Genomic DNA, 21,865 nt, shown 5'->3' on the forward strand with positions numbered 1-21,865 from the left:
GTAGCCGGGAGGGTTATGTCCTTTGGGTTATGTCCTTTGGGTTAGGGTTATGTCCTTTGGGTTAGGGTTATGTCCTTTGGGTTATAGTTATGTCCTTTGACGCACATGACCACACATTACGGACTGTGGTTCCAAAAAAATACCAATTAAGAATTTGGTCGGGATTCGACTACTGGTATCATATGAACACAAATAAGACATGGAAAATGTTAAATTAGCTTTAAAATGGAAACATTTTCCCTTTGCTTCATGGCATAATGTGTAGAATTGAATAAATTAGCTTTAAAATGGAAACATTTTCCCTTTGCTTCATGGCATAATGTGTAGAATTGAATAAATTAGCTTTAAAATGGAAACCTTTAGAATGGCTAATTCTCTCTGCAACAATATTTTTTTTTTTTTTACAGTTTGAGGTTGCATGGGTTGTGAGGTGGGGGTTTACTACGTCGATAAATGACAATATCAATCCGGACCTTTGCCACCAAGGACATTTGTGTGACAGGACCTACTGGAATAGTATTTGAGAACCCCTGTTCTAGATGAACAGAGTGCCTTTCTCTGTTATTGAGTTGTGGAGAGACAGAAGTGAGAATAGACAATGGAATCATAATGTGTAACTATTCAGTTATTCCACATTTTTTTATAAGAGTGAGGTGTTGTCATCAGTGAATGTTTGTTTTTCGTCTTTGTATTCTGAACCTGATCTGTTCATGTCATTATCTTAGGAAGACCTTTTCTTTGGTTTGATGGTTGCAGTACTATTGGTGGGCTTTTGAGGGACTGAGGGAAACCAGTTCAGGTTATTTGTCTTTTATCAACAATAGCAAATTAGATAAATATTGTTAATCTTAACTTGTTAATAAAATAAATATCATAGCCTATACATGCAGTTACTATTCAGTGGTCACCTTCTCTAGCCCCGTTTATACCTGCTGCTAACGTGTCTTTCATCCGGATCTTGTCCTGATCTTGCCTGTTTACACTTATAAGATCTGATCAAAATCAGTTCACAATGCGTCTTTTAATCGTCTAAAAATGTGGGCACAATCAGAATGTGGACAAGACAAGGACAAAGGACGCAAATTAGAACCAGGTATAAACGTGGCTGATGTGCCATAATCACAGTATCTGTCTTCAATAAAGTTACAATATCTTTAATCCGTATAAATACCTTGACATTTAATTTGTTAACTTAACATTTTATACATGGAAAAGATTACTTATTGGCAATTCATACAATGAAATACAGTAATATAAATGCATACATTGCAGATTCTATGAGATGCACAAATATGTGAACATATGTACTTAGTGTAAGTATAAAATATCTTTCAGCTTATTTACAAGTTAAGGCACTATAAAATAAAACCATACTCAATGACTGGATGTTTTACTGCATACAGGACAGGATTGTTCTAGAAGACTTCTGCACTATTCTACTCTAATGTGTTCATTTCTGATGGCATGTCCTGACATCATACGTGCATATGAAACCATTATCTGACCAGGGACAGGCCTAGACCTATCTGGCCATGGTATAACAGCTAATACAGGCAGCCACGCTGTACTGTTTACGATCGGTCAGACCCATTCAGATATACAGCACAAAGACTTACTACTCTCTAATAGTGCATTGTTGCTTTTGTTTTCAGTACAGTCAATGCAGTTATTTACAATTAAGGGAAGGTGGGGATACCTTGTCAGTTGTACAACTGAATGCTTTCAACTGAAATGTGTCTTCCACATTTTACCCAACCCCTCTGAATCAGAGAGGTGTGGGGGGGCTGCCTTAATCGACACCCACGTCTTCGGCGCCCAGGGAACAGTGGGTAAACTGCCTTGCTCAGGGCCCGGGGAACAGTGGGTTAACTGCCTTGCTCAGGGCCCGGGGAACAGTGGGTTAACTGCCTTACTCAGGGCCCGGGGAACAGTGGGTTAACTGCCTTACTCAGGGCCCGGGGAACAGTGGGTTAACTGCCTTGCTCAGGGCCCGGGGAACAGTGGGTTAACTGCCTTACTCAGGGCCCGGGGAACAGTGGGTTAACTGCCTTACTCAGGGCCCGGGGAACAGTGGGTTAACTGCCTTGCTCAGGGCCCGGGGAACAGTGGGTTAACAGTTTGTGGGTTAACTGCCTTGCTCAGGGGCAGAATGACAGATTTTTACCTTGTCAGCTCTGGGATTCAATCCCGCAACCTTTCGGGTTATTGGCCCAACGCTTAAACCACTAGGTTACCATAATCTAACTCATCTAACGTACCACAAGCTGTTAGAAGATCATGCTATCACATATCTGGTATCTACCTGCCCTCAATGCAAAGTCTACCTGCTTTTCAATCGCTTTGAAAAGTAACCTGATCAAATATAGTACCAGTCGAACATTTGGACACACCTACTCATTCCAGGGTTTTTCTTTATTTTTTACTATTTTCTACATTGTAGAATAATAGTGAAGACATCAAAACTATGAAATAACACATATGGAATCATGTAGTAACCAAAAAACTGTTAAACAAATCAAAATATATTTTATATTTGAGATTCTTCAAAGTAGCCACCCTTTGCCTTGATGACAGTTTTGCACACGCTTGACATTATCTCAACCAGCTTCATGAGGTAGTCACCTGGAATGCATTTCAATTAACAGGTGTGCCTTGTTAAAAGATCATTTGTGGAATTTCTTTCCTTCTTAATGCGTTTGAGCCAATCGGTTGTGTTGTGACAAGTTAGGGGTGGTATACAGAAGATAGCCCTATTTGGTAAAAGACCAAGTCCACATTATGGCAAGAACAGCTCAAATAAGCAAAGAGAAACAACAGTCCATCATTACTTTAAGACATGAAGGTCAGTCAATCTGGAAAATTTCTAGAATTATGTTTCTACTGTTTCTACAGTCTCAGACTAAACTGTTTCTACTGTATCTACAGTCTCAGACTCTACTGTTTCTACTGTATCTATAGTCTCAGACTACTGTTTCTACAGTCTCAGACTAAACTGTTTCTACTGTATCTACAGTCTCAGACTACTGTTTCTACTGTATCTACAGTCTCAGACTCTACTGTATCTACAGTCTCAGACTCTACTGTTTCTACAGTCTCAGACTCTACTGTTTCTACTGTATCTACAGTCTCAGACTAAACTGACTCTACTGTTTCTACTGTTTCTACTGTTTCTACAGTCTCAGACTCTACTGTTTCTACTGTATCTACAGTCTCAGACTCTACTGTTTCTACAGTCTCAGACTCTACTGTTTCTACTGTATCTACAGTCTCAGACTAAACTGACTCTACTGTTTCTACTGTTTCTACTGTTTCTACTGTTTCTACAGTCTCAGACTACTGTCCCTACTGTTCCTACTGTTTCTACTGTTTCTACTGTTTCTACAGTCTCAGACTACTGTATCTACTGTTTCTACTGTTTCTACAGTCTCAGACTACTGTTTCTACTGTTTCTACTGTATCTACAGTCTCAGACTACTGTTTCTACTGTATCTACAGTCTCAGACTACTGTTTCTACTGTATCTACTGTATCTACTGTTTCTACTGTTTCTACTGTTTCTACAGTCTCAGACTACTGTTTCTACTGTTTCTACTGTATCTACTGTATCTACTGTTTCTACTGTTTCTACTGTTTCTACAGTCTCAGACTACTGTTTCTACTGTTTCTACTGTATCTACTGTATCTACTGTTTCTACTGTTTCTACTGTTTCTACAGTCTCAGACTACTGTTTCTACTGTTTCTACAGTCTCAGACTACTGTATCTACTGTTTCTACTGTTTCTACAGTCTCAGACTACTGTTTCTACTGTTTCTACTGTTTCTACTGTTTCTACTGTTTCTACTGTTTCTACAGTCTCAGACTACTGTTTCTACTGTTTCTACTGTTTCTACTGTTTCTACTGTTTCTACAGTCTCAGACTACTGTTTCTACTGTTTCTACTGTTTCTACTGTTTCTACTGTTTCTACAGTCTCAGACTACTGTTTCTACTGTTTCTACAGTCTCAGACTACTGTTTCTACTGTTTCTACTGTTTCTACTGTTTCTACTGTTTCTACTGTTTCTACAGTCTCAGACTACTGTTTCTACTGTATCTACTGTATCTACTGTTTCTACTGTTTCTACTGTTTCTACAGTCTCAGACTACTGTTTCTACTGTTTCTACTGTATCTACTGTATCTACTGTTTCTACTGTTTCTACTGTTTCTACAGTCTCAGACTACTGTTTCTACTGTTTCTACTGTATCTACTGTATCTACTGTTTCTACTGTTTCTACTGTTTCTACAGTCTCAGACTACTGTTTCTACTGTTTCTACAGTCTCAGACTACTGTATCTACTGTTTCTACTGTTTCTACAGTCTCAGACTACTGTTTCTACTGTTTCTACTGTTTCTACTGTTTCTACTGTTTCTACTGTTTCTACAGTCTCAGACTACTGTTTCTACTGTTTCTACTGTTTCTACTGTTTCTACTGTTTCTACAGTCTCAGACTACTGTTTCTACTGTTTCTACTGTTTCTACTGTTTCTACTGTTTCTACAGTCTCAGACTACTGTTTCTACTGTTTCTACTGTTTCTACTGTTTCTACTGTATCTACAGTCTCAGACTACTGTTTCTACTGTTTCTACTGTTTCTACTGTTTCTACAGTCTCAGACTACTGTTTCTACTGTTTCTACTGTTTCTACTGTTTCTACTGTTTCTACTGTTTCTACTGTTTCTACTGTTTCTACTGTTTCTACTGTTTCTACTGTTTCTACTGTTTCTACTGTTTCTACTGTTTCTACTGTTTCTACTTCCTCAGTTTTTAACCCTGAAACCATCCTCACTGGGATCTGATATACAAATATGAAATGGCCCCATATTCCCTATCTTTTGAACTACACAGGGAATAGGGTCATCTTGGACGTACAGATACAAAGTTAAACTCGAATGCTATTCTGGAGGTCAATGCCTAGTAGAGACAAAGTTCTCCTGTTCACAGATGAGTTCCACAGCGTTGTGTACGTCCTGTACGATGTGTCCTGGTTCCATCAGCGACGGGTCGAAGCGGAAGTCCCGGTGACCATGAAACACAGTCTCGGTGACGCTGTGGCTGGCATCAGCCGGCACCTCGCTGTGGGGGTTATAGACACCGGTACATACCAGCAGGGATTTACAGGAGGTGGCGGAGGGGGAAGCCAGCTCGCTCTCCAAGGCCGTCTCCATGTCCTGGTCCTGGAGAAGGGCTTTAGGGGACCCTCCGCCCCCTGTACCCTCCACCGTGGCCTGCACTACTTGGGCGGCAGTCTGCCTGGTCCGGACCCTCTGCTCCAGATAGCGGTTGTACAGGTTGGCTCCATAGATATCTGTCATCAGGTTGTCTCTTTGTTAGATGGAATAAAGGTTGGACACTAGTTAGAAGGGAACAGGGTATCTAATAACATGTCAATAGTATCATTACAGCATTACTACATAGGTGTAGCATGTTAATACAGTATCACTACAGCATTACTACATAGGTGTAACATGTTAATACAGTATCACTACAGCATTACTACGTAGATTAGAGTGAAGCGTAGGGTTTCTTACAGCTTTGTCTCAGATCGGTTTGTGCTCTAGTGTTTTGCTGTCTCCCGTGGTTCCTTACCCGACGGCGTAGACGTGTAGTGTTCTGATGGGTTTAGGTTCTATCCCGATAGTGTAGAGTGTTCTGATGGGTTTAGGTTCTATCCCGATAGTGTATAGTGTTCTGATGGGTTTAGGTTCTATCCCGATTAGTGTAGAGTGTTCTGATGGGTTTAGGTTCTATCCCGATAGTGTATAGTGTTCTGATGGGTTTAGGTTCTATCCCGATAGTGTAGAGTGTTCTGATGGGTTTAGGTTCTATCCCGATAGTGTAGAGTGTTCTGATGGGTTTAGGTTCTATCCCGATAGTGTATAGTGTTCTGATGGGTTTAGGTTCTATCCCGATAGTGTATAGTGTTCTGATGGGTTTAGGTTCTATCCCGATAGTGTAGAGTGTTCTGATGGGTTTAGGTTCTATCCCGATAGTGTATAGTGTTCTGATGGGTTTAGGTTCTATCCCGATAGTGTATAGTGTTCTGATGGGTTTAGGTTCTATCCCGATAGTGTATAGTGTTCTGATGGGTGTAGGTTCTATCCCGATAGTGTAGAGTGTTCTGATGGGTTTAGGTTCTATCCCGATAGTGTATAGTGTTCTGATGGGTTTAGGTTCTATCCCGATAGTGTAGAGTGTTCTGATGGGTGTAGGTTCTATCCCGATAGTGTATAGTGTTCTGATGGGTTTAGGTTCTATCCCGATAGTGTATAGTGTTCTGATGGGTTTAGGTTCTATCCCGATAGTGTAGAGTGTTCTGATGGGTGTAGGTTCTATCCCGATAGTGTAGAGTGTTCTGATGGGTTTAGGTTCTATCCCGATAGTGTAGAGTGTTCTGATGGGTTTAGGTTCTAACCCGATAGTGTATAGTGTTCTGATGGGTTTAGGTTCTATCCCGATAGTGTAGAGTGTTCTGATGGGTTTAGGTTCTATCCTGATAGCGTGGAGTGTTCTGATGGGGTTATTACCCGATAGCGTGGAGTGTTCTGATGAGGTTATTACCCGATAGTGTTCTGATGGGGTTATTACCCGATAGTGTTCTGATGAGGTTATTACCCGATAGTGTTCTGATGGGGTTATTACCCGATAGCGTAGAGTGTTCTGATGGGGTTATTACCCGATAGCGTAGAGTGTTCTGATGGGTTTAGGTTCTATCCCGATAGTGTATAGTGTTCTGATGGGTTTAGGTTCTATCCCGATAGTGTATAGTGTTCTGATGGGTGTAGGTTCTATCCCGATAGTGTAGAGTGTTCTGATGGGTTTAGGTTCTATCCCGATAGTGTATAGTGTTCTGATGGGTTTAGGTTCTATCCCGATAGTGTAGAGTGTTCTGATGGGTGTAGGTTCTATCCCGATAGTGTATAGTGTTCTGATGGGTTTAGGTTCTATCCCGATAGTGTATAGTGTTCTGATGGGTTTAGGTTCTATCCCGATAGTGTAGAGTGTTCTGATGGGTGTAGGTTCTATCCCGATAGTGTAGAGTGTTCTGATGGGTTTAGGTTCTATCCCGATAGTGTAGAGTGTTCTGATGGGTTTAGGTTCTAACCCGATAGTGTATAGTGTTCTGATGGGTTTAGGTTCTATCCCGATAGTGTAGAGTGTTCTGATGGGTTTAGGTTCTATCCTGATAGCGTGGAGTGTTCTGATGGGGTTATTACCCGATAGCGTGGAGTGTTCTGATGAGGTTATTACCCGATAGTGTTCTGATGGGGTTATTACCCGATAGTGTTCTGATGAGGTTATTACCCGATAGTGTTCTGATGAGGTTATTACCCGATAGCGTAGAGTGTTCTGATGGGGTTATTACCCGATAGCGTAGAGTGTTCTGATGGGGTTATTACCCGATAGCGTAGAGTGTTCTGATGGGGTTATTACCCGATAGTGTTCTGATGGGGTTATTACCCGATAGCGTAGAGTGTTCTGATGAGGTTATTACCCGATAGTGTATAGTGTTCTGATGGGGTTATTACCCGATAGTGTTCTGATGGGGTTATTACCCGATAGCGTAGAGTGTTCTGATGGGGTTATTACCCGATAGTGTTCTGATGAGGTTATTACCCGATAGTGTTCTGATGAGGTTATTACCCGATAGTGTTCTGATGGGGTTATTACCCGATAGCGTAGAGTGTTCTGATGGGGTTATTACCCGATAGCGTAGAGTGTTCTGATGGGGTTATTACCCGATAGCGTAGAGTGTTCTTATAGGTGTCCTCCAGCCTCTCTCTGCAGCCTGCTCCCTGATGAGGTACTCAGCGAAGTGATATGTTAGTTCAGAAGGTTTCCCCATCAGAGCTTCGTACTTCAGCTCCTGACCCGTTATCTTCCTGTAGATGTTCTCCAGACACACAAGGAACATCCCGTGGCCAAACCTACGCAAGCGCACACACACACACACACACACACACACACACACACACACACACACACACACACACACACACACACACACACACACACACAATGACAGACAGTGTGACCAAAACATTTGTCAACCATTGTTCCATGTCACTTTCTCAGTGACTTGTTACCGTGGAGACTGGGCCTCGGCCATCCACATCAGGTCCATGTTACAGGCCAGCAGCGGCAGGTGGGCGGAGTGACGCATCTCATGGGCGTTACCCAGGCTCCCATTGGTCAGCAACACATCAATGATCAGCTGCAGATTGGTCTCCCATCGGATTGGCTCGCCGAACAGGATGACCGCTGCGACCAGGGGAAGAAAAAACAACATCATTAAATCGTGAGTTTATACTTTTCTTATAAATCTGAAACATTATTCTACATGTAGAACCATTATTTGGAGAAAATGTACTATGATATGAACAATATGCTTCTTACCTTGAACTACAGGGAGGTTCACAATAGGTGAAGACTGCAACAAGAGTAGAATAACATTCAGGGCACCAGAGTACATACACCCTAAAGTGTTTCTTGGACTCCAGAGTACATACACCCTAAAGTGTATCTAGGACTCCAGAGTACATACACCCTAAAGTGTTTCTTGGACACCAGAGTACATACACCCTAAAGTGTATCTAGGACTCCAGAGTACATACACCCTAAAGTGTTTCTTTGACACCAGAGTACATACACCCTAAAGTGTTTCTTGGACACCAGAGTACATACACCCTAAAGTGTCTCTTCGGCACTAGAGTACATACACCCTAAAGTGTATCTAGGACTCCAGAGTACATACACCCTAAAGTGTATCTAGGACTCCAGAGTACATACACCCTAAAGTGTTTCTTGGACACCAGAGTACATACACCCTAAAGTGTATCTAGGACACCAGAGTACATACACCCTAAAGTGTTTCTTTGACACCAGAGTACATACACCCTAAAGTGTTTCTTGGACACCAGAGTACATACACCCTAAAGTGTATCTAGGACTCCAGAGTACATACACCCTAAAGTGTTTCTTTGACACCAGAGTACATACACCCTAAAGTGTATCTAGGACTCCAGAGTACATACACCCTAAAGTGTATCTTGGACACCAGAGTACATACACCCTAAAGTGTATCTAGGACTCCAGAGTACATACACCCTAAAGTGTTTCTTTGACACCAGAGTACATACACCCTAAAGTGTATCTAGGACTCCAGAGTACATACACCCTAAAGTGTTTCTTTGACACCAGAGTACATACACCCTAAAGTGTATCTAGGACTCCAGAGTACATACACCCTAAAGTGTATCTAGGACTCCAGAGTACATACACCCTAAAGTGTTTCTTTGACACCAGAGTACATACACCCTAAAGTGTATCTAGGACTCCAGAGTACATACACCCTAAAGTGTATCTAGGACTCCAGAGTACATACACCCTAAAGTGTTTCTTTGACACCAGAGTACATACACCCTAAAGTGTTTCTTTGACACCAGAGTACATACACCCTAAAGTGTTTCTTTGACACCAGAGTACATACACCCTAAAGTGTTTCTTGGACACCAGAGTACATACACCCTAAAGTGTTTCTTTGACACCAGAGTACATACACCCTAAAGTGTTTCTTGGACACCAGAGTACATACACCCTAAAGTGTTTCTTTGACACCAGAGTACATACACCCTAAAGTGTTTCTTTGACACCAGAGTACATACACCCTAAAGTGTATCTAGGACTCCAGAGTACATACACCCTAAAGTGTATCTAGGACTCCAGAGTACATACACCCTAAAGTGTTTCTTGGACACCAGAGTACATACACCCTAAAGTGTTTCTTGGACACCAGAGTACATACACCCTAAAGTGTCACTCTCAATCACCATCTCCTCCCTGACCTTTCACATCGCTGTGCATGTGACCCTGCTCCAGCAGAGGTAACACCATGGGTAGGGTACCCTCAGTCTCAGGTGGTTTGAATACATTTCGGGCTACCGGACAAACGTGTGTGCTAAATATATATAATATATATATAATATACTGAACTACCAGTCTATACAATAATATACAGTAACATGACATGCACAGGGAGAACACAGTCACAGCAGAGGTGGACTTTATGGGTTCTTGAGGCAAATTTGTTCCTTGTGAGGGGAGGGACCTATGAACTAAATTACATGACTTAGACTTTTCAATCTCTTGTTATAGAGCCACCATGTGGTGTGAGGGTGAGAGGGTGTGGCCCTAGGGCCTTTACCATGTGGTGTGAGAGGGTGAGAGGGTGTGGCCCTAGGGCCTTTACCATGTGGTGTGAGAGGGTGAGGGTGTGGCCCTAGGACCTTTACCATGTGGTGTGAGAGGGTGAGGCCCTAGGGCCTTTACCATGTGGTGTGAGAGGGTGAGGGTGTGGCCCTAGAACCTTTACCATGTGGTGTGAGAGGGTGAGGCCCTAGGGCCTTTACCATGTGGTGTGAGAGGGTGAGGGTGAGAGGGTGTGGCCCTAGGGCCTCTACCATGTGGTGTGAGAGGTTGAGGGTGAGAGGGTGTGGCCCTAGGGCCTTTACCATGTGGTGTGAGAGGGTGAGAGGGTGAGGCCCTAGGACCTTTACCATGTGGTGTGAGAGGGTGAGGGTGAGAGGGTGTGGCCCTAGGGCCTCTACCATGTGGTGTGAGAGGGTGAGGGTGAGGGTGTGGCCCTAGGGCCTTTACCATGTGGTGTGAGAGGGTGAGAGGGTGTGGCCCTAGGGCCTTTACCATGTGGTGTGAGGGTGAGAGGGTGTGGCCCTAGGACCTTTACCATGTGGGGTGAGAGGGTGAGAGGGTGTGGCCCTAGGGCCTTTACCATGTGGTGTGAGAGGGTGAGGGTGAGGGTGTGGCCCTAGGGCCTTTACCATGTGGTGTGAGAGGGTGAGGGTGAGAGGGTGAGGGTGAGGGTGAGAGGGTGTGGCCCTAGGGCCTTTACCATGTGGTGTGAGAGGGTGAGAGGGTGTGGCCCTAGGGCCTTTACCATGTGGTGTGAGAGGGTGAGGGTGAGGGTGAGAGGGTGTGGCCCTAGGGCCTTTACCATGTGGTGTGAGAGGGTGAGGTGAGAGGGTGTGGCCCTAGGGCCTTTACCATGTGGTGTGAGAGGGTGAGGGTGAGAGGGTGAGGGTGAGGGTGAGAGGGTGTGGCCCTAGGGCCTTTACCATGTGGTGTGAGAGGGTGAGGGTGAGAGGGTGTGGCCCTAGGGCCTTTACCATGTGGTGTGAGAGGGTGAGGGTGAGGGTGAGAGGGTGTGGCCCTAGGGCCTTTACCATGTGGTGTGAGAGGGTGAGGGTGAGGGTGAGGGTGAGAGGGTGTGGCCCTAGGGCCTTTACCATGTGGTGTGAGAGGGTGAGAGGGTGTGGCCCTAGGGCCTTTACCATGTGGTGTGAGAGGGTGAGAGGGTGAGGGTGAGAGGGTGTGGCCCTAGGGCCTTTACCATGTGGTGTGAGAGGGTGAGAGGGTGTGGCCCTAGGGCCTTTACCATGTGGTGTGAGAGGGTGAGAGGGTGAGGGTGAGAGGGTGTGGCCCTAGGGCCTTTACCATGTGGTGTGAGAGGGTGAGGGTGAGAGGGTGAGGGTGAGGGAGAGGGTGAGAGGGTGAGGGTGAGGGTGAGGGTGAGAGGGTGTGGGTGAGGGTGAGAGGGTGAGGGTGAGGGTGAGAGGGTGTGGGTGAGGGTGAGAGGGTGAGGGTGAGGGTGAGAGGGTGAGAGGGTGTGGCCCTAGGACCTTTACCATGTGGTGTGAGAGGGTGAGGGTGAGGGTGAGGGTGAGAGGGTGAGGGTGAGAGGGTGAGGGGCCTTTACCATGTTGTTAAGTTGCAAAGTCCTGGGCCTTTTCATCTCATGGAAATTGTTATTTTTTTCTTCACCAACATGGTAGAAACAGGAATATAATAACAATAATGAAGTGGAACAAATACAACAGGGTTTCACCGGCTTTGCTGCTTGAACCCCTAAATATACCTGCAAGCAGCCTTGCCAGGGTTCAAGCTGTGGGTCCACTGTGCAACCATCAGGACACATCGCCTTAGGATGAGATACTTCTGTACTCCTGACCACGCTTGGCAAATATCAGAACTCTAAATCTTCCAGATCATGCAATATAACTTTGATGTATTTTTTACTATTTTTAATGATATTGACAATTTTAAATGTCTTAACCGATTGGAACCAAATGTGGTATATAGCATTTATGGATGCATGTCTTTAAACAACATGGCCACTATGAACCAATGAGCTTGCATGAATGTTTTTTTCCTGTCCAACAGCGCCACCATGCGGTCAAACTCAACAATTTTCTACAGGTTAGCTAGACTCACCTCTCTGAGCGCGTGTGACACATTTCATCACTCTGAGTCAACCAGATCAAGAGATATAAACATGTGCCCGTTACAGCGCCACCGTGTGGTCGATCTGAATGTGTTGAGTGTTGCATGGTATTGCATGAGAGGGTGTGGCCATTGGACCTTTACTATGTTGCTAAACTGAACATTCCTGATCTTTTTCATCTCATTGGATTTTTATTTTTCTTCACCAATAACTAGAAAAGTACATTTCCTGATGATAATGTGGTGTGCTTGCTAGCTTGTGAAGCTTGTTAGCCTGATTAATTGATAGGATATGATAGCCTGAACAAGTGAAAGTTGGTTTGGTTGTCACTTGCTTGAATGATTCAAGTGTTGCTCGTAGTGGGTTATTTTATGCAATTTTATATAGTTATAGTTGATCAAAGTTTTTGAGAATTTGAAGTTAGCATAGCCTGAACATGTGAAAGTTAGTTTGGTGTCACTAGCTTTAACAGATCAATAATTACTGTTTGTGAATTATTTAATGCAATGACTCTGAGCTGCTCAATGACATGAGAGAGATGCTAGCTGATGTTAGCTAGCTTATTTTTTCATCACTCTAAACTCCTACAAACAACTGTAACGTTTTTTATTGGTAGAAGATATTTTTGTTCAAAGCCAGATTTGGAGAGCAGAGAAGTAGAGGAAGATTCCATACGCTCTAAGTTTTTGGCTGGCTTTTTGGGGGACTGGTCAAAACAGCAGTTGTTTGGAACAAATTGGAAAAAACGTGTTAATATATTTCCTAAAACAGCTGTATAGTTAGATCCGTAGCGGATATTTTTATTCTGAAATATTTATATTATATTATAATATTAAACATATTTGAATAGGAGAGCCGTAGACGAAGATGTCACACCCTCTTAACTTTTTGTCTAACTTGTTGGGTAAGTGGTCAAAAGTTCAGTTGTTTATAAAAAAGTTAGAGAAAATGTTGTTGATGCGGTCACTTAAACAGCTGTAGCGTTTGATTGGTACCAGATAATTCTGTAATTATTTCAGGTTTGAAAAGCAGAGAAGTAGAGGAAGATTTCATATGATCTAACGTTTTGCCTAAGTTGATTACAATCTGGTCAAAGTATCTGATGTGTCAAAAGTTACGTTGTTTACAGTGAATGTTGGAAACGTTGTTGTCACAACAGGGAGCTTTAGAATGTTGAAAAAAGTCCCATTTAACATGAATGAAGATGGACAAAAAGAAAGACCAAAAGATGTATAGTTTAAAAAGTATAAATCATTTAAAAAGTTCTATACAAGCACACTATTCCAGACCAGTCTGCACATTTTAAAGTTTGAATGGTGTTTGTAGCTTAAACGGTGTAAGAGGAGTAGCATGCAGAAAAATAATAAGACATATGTCGAAGATTTAAAGTGGGGACTTTTACTTCACAAGTCCCACCTAATAATAACTAGATGGTAATTTTCCATGAAGAAAAATTTGATGGGATTTGCTTCGACTCTTTAACATGTAGTATTGTGGTAGTTGTTGAAGAAGTTTAAAATGTTTTACTTAAGCAAAGAGTTAAATGTAGTCAAACTTAAATGTTGTAAAAATAATCGTGTATGATTACTTTGATAGACTACAGTATCAACCTTATTACTTTGGATTGTGTTAGATCACATATTTCAACACACATAACTACACTTAGAAAAAGTTACAGAAAATTTTGCGGTCATTTAAACAGTTTGATAGGTTGTTTTAACGTTTGATTCTGTTATTATTCCAGATTTGAATAGCAGAGAAGTAGAGGAAGATGTCATAACCTTTAACTCTTTGTGTAAGTTTTGGTCAAAGTAGCTGATTTGTGTCAAAAGTTGCATTGTTGCATTTACAGTGGAAGTGATGACGTCACAATTATTAGCCACATTAAAGTGAATGAATATGGACATTTTTAAAGTTTTTAAATGGCGTTTCTAGCCGTGTGAGAGGAGTAGCGTGCAGAAGAAGAATAAAAAGAACAACAACGTTTTAGAATGTGACGTTTGCTTCGAAAGTCCCATTAATAACAATAAAAAGTGAGAATTATGTCAAAGATTTAAGTGGGGGCTTTTGCTTTGCGAACCCCACAATAATTAAAGCAGCGAGCAATGTTGCCAGTGTTCCAGCTAGGTGCTGTTGTTCATTGTTGGTAAATGTTGAAGTGAGTTGAGCAGTTGTTATAAGATGGCATAAGTGTTAGTAGTACCTGGTGCATCAGGAGTATTGATAGTGCTTCACTATGAAACATTTCACATACATGCATACTGTAAATGCACATAGTCAAACACACACACACACACACACACACACACACACACACACACACACACACACACACACACACACACACACACACACACACACACTCGCCTCATAATGCCACCATCTGGACAAATTGGACATCACCCTAGGATGAGCTACTTCTGTACTCCTTGCCACACTTGCCAAATATCACAACTCAACATCAACCGATCATGCAATAGTCCTTTGATGTATTTTGGACCTTTTGTAATGATGTTGACTACTTTAAATGTCTTTTTCACTTCCTGCTGAACACGGAACGAGGGAGAGCTCGGTTTGTTGTTTTGAAAGTCTATTGAAAAAGTTTGGTTACTAGCTAGCTACCTTTTGATTTTGGATCCTGCGGCGTGTTTGTCATCAGTTGCTGGGACCGTTACTATCTGTCCAGTGATCCTGCCAACCAATGCCAGATCTGAGGAGCTGTTTGGGGGCCCCAGTGCCCCCTCACATTGACTCTGTACCGGTACCCCCTGTATATAGCCTCCACATTGACTCTGTACCGGTACCCCCTGTATATAGCCTCCACATTGACTCTGTACCGGTACCCCCTGTATATAGCCTCCACATTGACTCTGTACCGGTACCCCCTGTATATAGCCTCCACATTGACTCTGTACCGGTACCCCCTGTATATAGCCTCCACATTGACTCTGTACCGGTACCCCCTGTATATAGCCTCCACATTGACTCTGTACCGGTACCCCCTGTATATAGCCTCCACATTGACTCTGTACCGGTACCCCCTGTATATAACCTCCACATTGACTCTGTACCGGTACCCCCTGTATATAGCCTCCACATTGACTCTGTACCGGTACCCCCTGTATATAGCCTCCACATTGACTCTGTACCGGTACCCCTGTATATAGCCCTGCTATTGACTCTGTACCGGTACCCCCTGTATATAGCCTCCACATTGACTCTGTACCGGTACCCCCTGTATATAGCCTCCACATTGACTCTGTACCGGTACCCCCTGTATATAGCCTCCACATTGACTCTGTACCGGTACCCCCTGTATATAGCCTCCACATTGACTCTGTACCGGTACCCCCTGTATATAGCATCCACATTGACTCTGTACCGGTACCCCCTGTATATAGCCTCCACATTGACTCTGTACCGGTACCCCCTGTATATAGCCTCCACATTGACTCTGTACCGGTACCCCCTGTATATAGCCTCCACATTGACTCTGTACCGGTACCCCCTGTATATAGCCTCCACATTGACTCTGTACCGGTACCCCCTGTATATAGCCTCCACATTGACTCTGTACCGGTACCCCCTGTATATAGCCTCCACATTGACTCTGTACCGGTACCCCCTGTATATAGCCTCCACATTGACTCTGTACCGGTACCCCCTGTATATAGCCTCCACATTGACTCTGTACCGGTACCCCCTGTATGTAGCCTCCACATTGACTCAGTACCGGTACCCCCCTGTATATAGCCTCCACATTGACTCTGTACCGGTACCCCCCCGTATATAGCCTCCACATTGACTCTGTACCGGTACCCCCTGTATATAGCCTCCACATTGACTCTGTACCGGTACCCCCTGTATATAGCCTCCACATTGACTCTGTACCGGTACCCCCTGTATATAGCCTCCACATTGACTCTGTACCGGTACCCCCTGTATATAGCCTCCACATTGACTCGGTACCGGTACACCCTGTATATAGCCTCCACATTGACTCTGTACCGGTACCCCCTGTATATAGCCTCCACATTGACTCTGTACCGGTACCCCCTGTATATAGCCTCCACATTGACTCTGTACCGGTACCCCCTGTATATAGCCTCCACATTGACTCTGTACCGGTACCCCCCTGTATATAGCCTCCACATTGACTCTGTACCGGTACCCCCTGTATATAGCCTCCACATTGACTCTGTACCGGTACCCCCTGTATATAGCATCCACATTGACTCTGTACCGGTACCCCCTGTATATAGCCTCCACATTGACTCTGTACCGGTACCCCCTGTATATAGCCTCCACATTGACTCTGTACCGGTACCCCCTGTATATAGCCTCCACATTGACTCTGTACCGGTACCCCCTGTATATAGCCTCCACATTGACTCTGTACCGGTACCCCCTGTATATAGCCTCCACATTGACTCTGTACCGGTACCCCCTGTATATAGCCTCCACATTGACTCTGTACCGGTACCCCCTGTATATAGCCTCCACATTGACTCTGTACCGGTACCCCCTGTATATAGCCTCCACATTGACTCTGTACCGGTACCCCCTGTATGTAGCCTCCACATTGACTCAGTACCGGTACCCCCCTGTATATAGCCTCCACATTGACTCTGTACCGGTACCCCCCCGTATATAGCCTCCACATTGACTCTGTACCGGTACCCCCTGTATATAGCCTCCACATTGACTCTGTACCGGTACCCCCTGTATATAGCCTCCACATTGACTCTGTACCGGTACCCCCTGTATATAGCCTCCACATTGACTCTGTACCGGTACCCCCTGTATATAGCCTCCACATTGACTCGGTACCGGTACACCCTGTATATAGCCTCCACATTGACTCTGTACCGGTACCCCCTGTATATAGCCTCCACATTGACTCTGTACCGGTACCCCCTGTATATAGCCTCCACATTGACTCTGTACCGGTACCCCCTGTATATAGCCTCCACATTGACTCTGTACCGGTACCCCCCTGTATATAGCCTCCACATTGACTCTGTACCGGTACCCCCCTGTATATAGCCTCCACATTGACTCTGTACCGGTACCCCCCTGTATATAGCCTCCACATTGACTCTGTACCGGTACCCCCTGTATATAGCCTCCACATTGACTCTGTACCGGTACCCCCCTGTATATAGCCTCCACATTGACTCTGTACCGGTACCCCCTGTATATAGCCTCCACATTGACTCTGTACCGGTACCCCCCTGTATATAGCCTCCACATTACATATATATATATAGCCCTGCTATTGTTATTTACTGCTGCTCTTTAATTATTTGTTATTCTTATCTCTTACTTTTTTTTGTATTTTCTTAAAACTGCACTGTTGGTTAAGGGCTTGTAAGTAAGTATTTCACTGTGAGGTCTACTACACCTGTTGTATTCAGCATTTCACTGTGAGGTCTACTACACCTGTTCTATTCAGCATTTCACTGTGAGGTCTACTACACCTGTTGTATTCAGCATTTCACTGTAAGGTCTACTACACCTGTTGTATTCAGCATTTCACTGTGAGGTCTACTACACCTGTTGTATTCAGTATTTCACTGTGAGGTCTACTACACCTGTTGTATTCAGCATTTCACTGTGAGGTCTACTACACCTGTTGTATTCAGCATTTCACTGTGAGGTCTACTACACCTGTTGTATTCAGCATTTCACTGTGAGGTCTACTACACCTGTTGTATTCAGCATTTCACTGTGAGGTCTACTACACCTGTTGTATTCAGCATTTCACTGTAAGGTCTACTACACCTGTTGTATTCAGCATTTCACTGTGAGGTCTACTACACCTGTTGTATTCAGCATTTCACTGTGAGGTCTACTACACCTGTTGTATTCAGCATTTCACTGTAAGGTCTACTACACCTGTTGTATTCAGCATTTCACTGTGAGGTCTACTACACCTGTTGTATTCAGCATTTCACTGTGAGGTCTACTACACCTGTTGTATTCAGCATTTCCCTGTGAGGTCTACTACACCTGTTTTATTCGGCGCATGTGACAAATACAATTTGATATGAAAATAAAAATAAAAAAATGTATGAAATGTATGCATTCACTACTGTAAGGTGCTCTGGATAAGAGCGTCTGCTAAATGACTAAAATGTAAATGTAAATTTGGCATAGCAGCTAGCCTAGCTGCTAGCTAGCTGCCTATTAAGCTAGCTGGGTTTTCTTGAGCGCTTGAACGCAGCCCGTGACGCGGTTAGCCATTGTGGCTGGGACTGCATATTGTCCCAGGCTTGTGGCTGTCTACATCCCTGCAACCTGCCTTGTCTGGAAGTAACAGCATAACCTTCGTTGTTGACATGACAAAGACCAATGCAGGCGGGAGTACTGTTGAGGTAGTGTTTGAACATCATGAAGAACGATATGGCCTTAAATGGCCATGTACTCTTATAATCTCCACCCGGCACAGCCAGATGAGGACTGGGCACCTCTCAGAGCCTGGTTTCTCTCTAGGTTGCTTCCTAGGTTCCTGGCTTCCTAGGTTCCTGCCTTTCTAGGGAGTTTTTCCTAGCCACCGTGCTTCTACACCTGCATTGCTTGCTGTTTGGGGGTTTTAGACTGGGTTTCTGTATAAGCACTTTGTGACATCGGCTGATGTAAAAAGGGCTTTATAAATACATGTGATTGATTGTCTCTCTATCACAGGTTAAGGATCTTTTAAACAAACAAAAAGAGTTCTACAAGCAGTTGTTACAACAACAAGAAAATAGCTTAGTGTTTTATCCAAATACTGGTGGATTCAACTAATAAAACAATGGATGACCTGACCAGAGAGGTTCAGGACCTGAAGATCAGTTTGCATTTCTCCCAGGGTCAGATCGATGAGTTTAATGGCAAGATTGGCAAATTGTATTTGTCACATGCGCCGAATACAACAGAATACAACCTTACAGTGAAATGCTTATTGTCCACCCTCCCTCCCAAAAGCCTGTTAGGGGTAGGAGAACCTATGGGTTCGTAGCTTCAACCCCGCAGCACGCACACACACACACACACACGCACGCACGCACGCACACACACACACACACACACACACACACACACACACACACACACACACACACACACACACACACACACACACACACACACACACACACACACACACACACACACACACACACACACACACACACACACACACACACACACACACACACACACACTGATAAATGGACTGCTGAATGTATCTTTTTTTCCTCTTGCATTGTTTCCTCTTTTGATGTCTCATATGTCTATCTCTGATCAGCTACCCAGGAAAGGGCTGAAAATAGCCCATATTAATATATGTAGCCTTAGAAATAAAATTAACGAAATCAATAACTTGCTAACATCAGATAACATTCATATATTAGCCATTTCTGAGACTCACTGAGATAATTCATTTTATGATACATCAGTAACAATACAAGGATATAACATCTATAGAAGAGACAGGAATGTTTATGGCGGAGTTGTTGCTGTATATATTCAGAGCCATATCCCTGTAATACTTAGAGAAGATCTTATGTCAAGTATTATTGAAGTGTTGTGGTTGCAGGTTCACTTGGCACATCTAAAGCCTTTTCTTTAAGGGTGTTGCTATAGGCCACCAAGTGCTAACAGTCAGTATCTAAATAATATGTGTGAAATGCTTCATAGTGTATGTGATGTAAACAGAGAGGTCTACTTTCTTGGGGACCTGAGTATTGACTGGTTTTCATCAAGCTGTCCGCTCAAGAGGAAGCTTCTTACTGTAACCAGTGCCTGTAATCTGGTTCAGGGTATTAATCAACCTACCAGGGTGGTTACAAACACTACAGGAACAATATCATCCACATGTATCGATCACATTTGTACTAATACTGAAGAACTTTGTTCTAAAGCTGTATTTTTTATTTATTTAACCTTTATTTAACTAGGAAAGTCAGTTAAGAACAAATTATTATTTACAATGACGGCCTACCAAAAGGCCTCCTGCGGGGACGGGGGCTGGGATTACATTATTAAGGATTAAAAATAAAAAATAAATAAAATATGAATATAGGATAAAACACACATCACGACAGGAGAGACAACACAACACTACATAAAGAGAGACCTAAGACAACAACATAGCATGGCAGCAACACATGACAACACAGCATGGTAGCAACACATGACAACACAACATGGTAGCAACACAACATGGTAGCAACACAAAACTTAGTACAAACATTATTGGGCACAGACAACAGCACAAAGGTCAAGAAGGTAGAGACAACAATACATCACGCGAAGCAGCCACAACTGTCAGTAAGAGTGTCCATGATTAAGTCTTTGAATGAAGAGATTGAGATAAAACTGTCCAATTTGTTGAATCTCGTTCCAGTCGCTAGCTGCAGCAAAACTGAAAAGACGAGCGACCCAGGGATCTGTGTGCTGTATCCGTACCCAAAGAGATCATACAAAATACTTTGCTGTGACTTTTACGTGGATGAGGTTCGAAATATTTGTTGGTCTGATGTGATTTTAATAAGGAGCATCCAGATGAATTTATGAAATTGCTTCTTCTAATTATTGATAAACATGAACCTGCTAAGACACTGACTGTTAAGGATCCATGGATTGACGAGGAATTGAAACGCTGTATGGTTGAAAGAGTGGCTAGTTAAGTCTGGCTGCACATTTGACTGGCTGAAATTATCTTAGTAAACAAACAAAAAAGAAGAAACTGTATTATGATGCCAAGATCAAACACTTCGTGTTTAAATTAAATTATGAGCAGAAAGACACATTCAACTCAATTTTTCATCGAATCAGATGGCTTATTCATCACGAAACCATTTGATGTTGCCAATTATTTTAATGATTACTTAATTGGCAAAGTGGGCACAACTTAGGCAGGAAATCCCAACAACGAAGTGAGCTATTATACTCATGCGTAAAAAAAATAAATAAAAGCATTGCAAGTTTGAATTTTGTAAAGTTAGTGTGGGAGAGGTGGAAAAATGATTCTTATCGATCAATAATGACAAACCTCCTGGCATTGACAACTTAGATGGAAAGCTACAGAGGATGGTAGCTGACTCTATAGCCACTCTTATCTGTCATATCTTTAATCTGAGCCTAGAGGAAAGGCTTTGTCCTCAGGCCTGGAGGGAAGCCAAAGTCATTCCTCTACCCAAGAAAAGTAAAGCAGTCTTTACTGGTTCTAACAGCAGACCTATCAGCTCTTAGCAAACTGTTGAAAAAAACGGTGTTTGACCAAATACAATGCTATTTCAGCATGCTTATAGAGAAGGGCACTCAACATGTACAGCACTGACACAAATTACTGATGATTGGTTGAAAGAAATTGATAATAAGAAGATTGTGGGAGCTGTACTGTTAGATTTCAGTGCAGCTTTTGATATTATTGACCATAACCTGAAAAAATTTACACTACCGTTCAAAAGTTTGGGGTCACTTAGAAATGTCCTTGTTTTTGAAAGAAAAGCAAAACAAAATTGTCCATTAAAATAACATCAA

The 21,865-nt window shown here is 43.1% G+C and overlaps 1 protein-coding gene across 1 annotated transcript in view; it reads right to left on the reverse strand.

Moving 5' to 3' along the window:
* Positions 1–10: 10 nt before the first annotated feature.
* The window catches only part of LOC106593459 (haloacid dehalogenase-like hydrolase domain-containing 5), a 34,900-nt gene continuing 13,045 nt past the window's right edge, over positions 11–21,865 (reverse strand). Inside the window, exons 5-8 of the mRNA XM_082967774.1 lie at positions 8,434–8,467; positions 8,124–8,298; positions 7,776–7,964; positions 11–5,361 (exon numbers count right to left, since the gene is read on the reverse strand). Of these exons, the coding sequence (XP_082823900.1) occupies positions 4,944–5,361; positions 7,776–7,964; positions 8,124–8,298; positions 8,434–8,467 (816 nt within the window). The 3' untranslated portion in view covers positions 11–4,943. The remainder of the gene's footprint in view (positions 5,362–7,775; positions 7,965–8,123; positions 8,299–8,433; positions 8,468–21,865) is intronic.

Source organism: Salmo salar, chromosome 22 (genome assembly GCF_965601325.2).
Source record: "Salmo salar chromosome 22, fSalSal1, whole genome shotgun sequence".
In the NCBI taxonomy this organism is placed as follows: domain Eukaryota; kingdom Metazoa; phylum Chordata; class Actinopteri; order Salmoniformes; family Salmonidae; genus Salmo; species Salmo salar.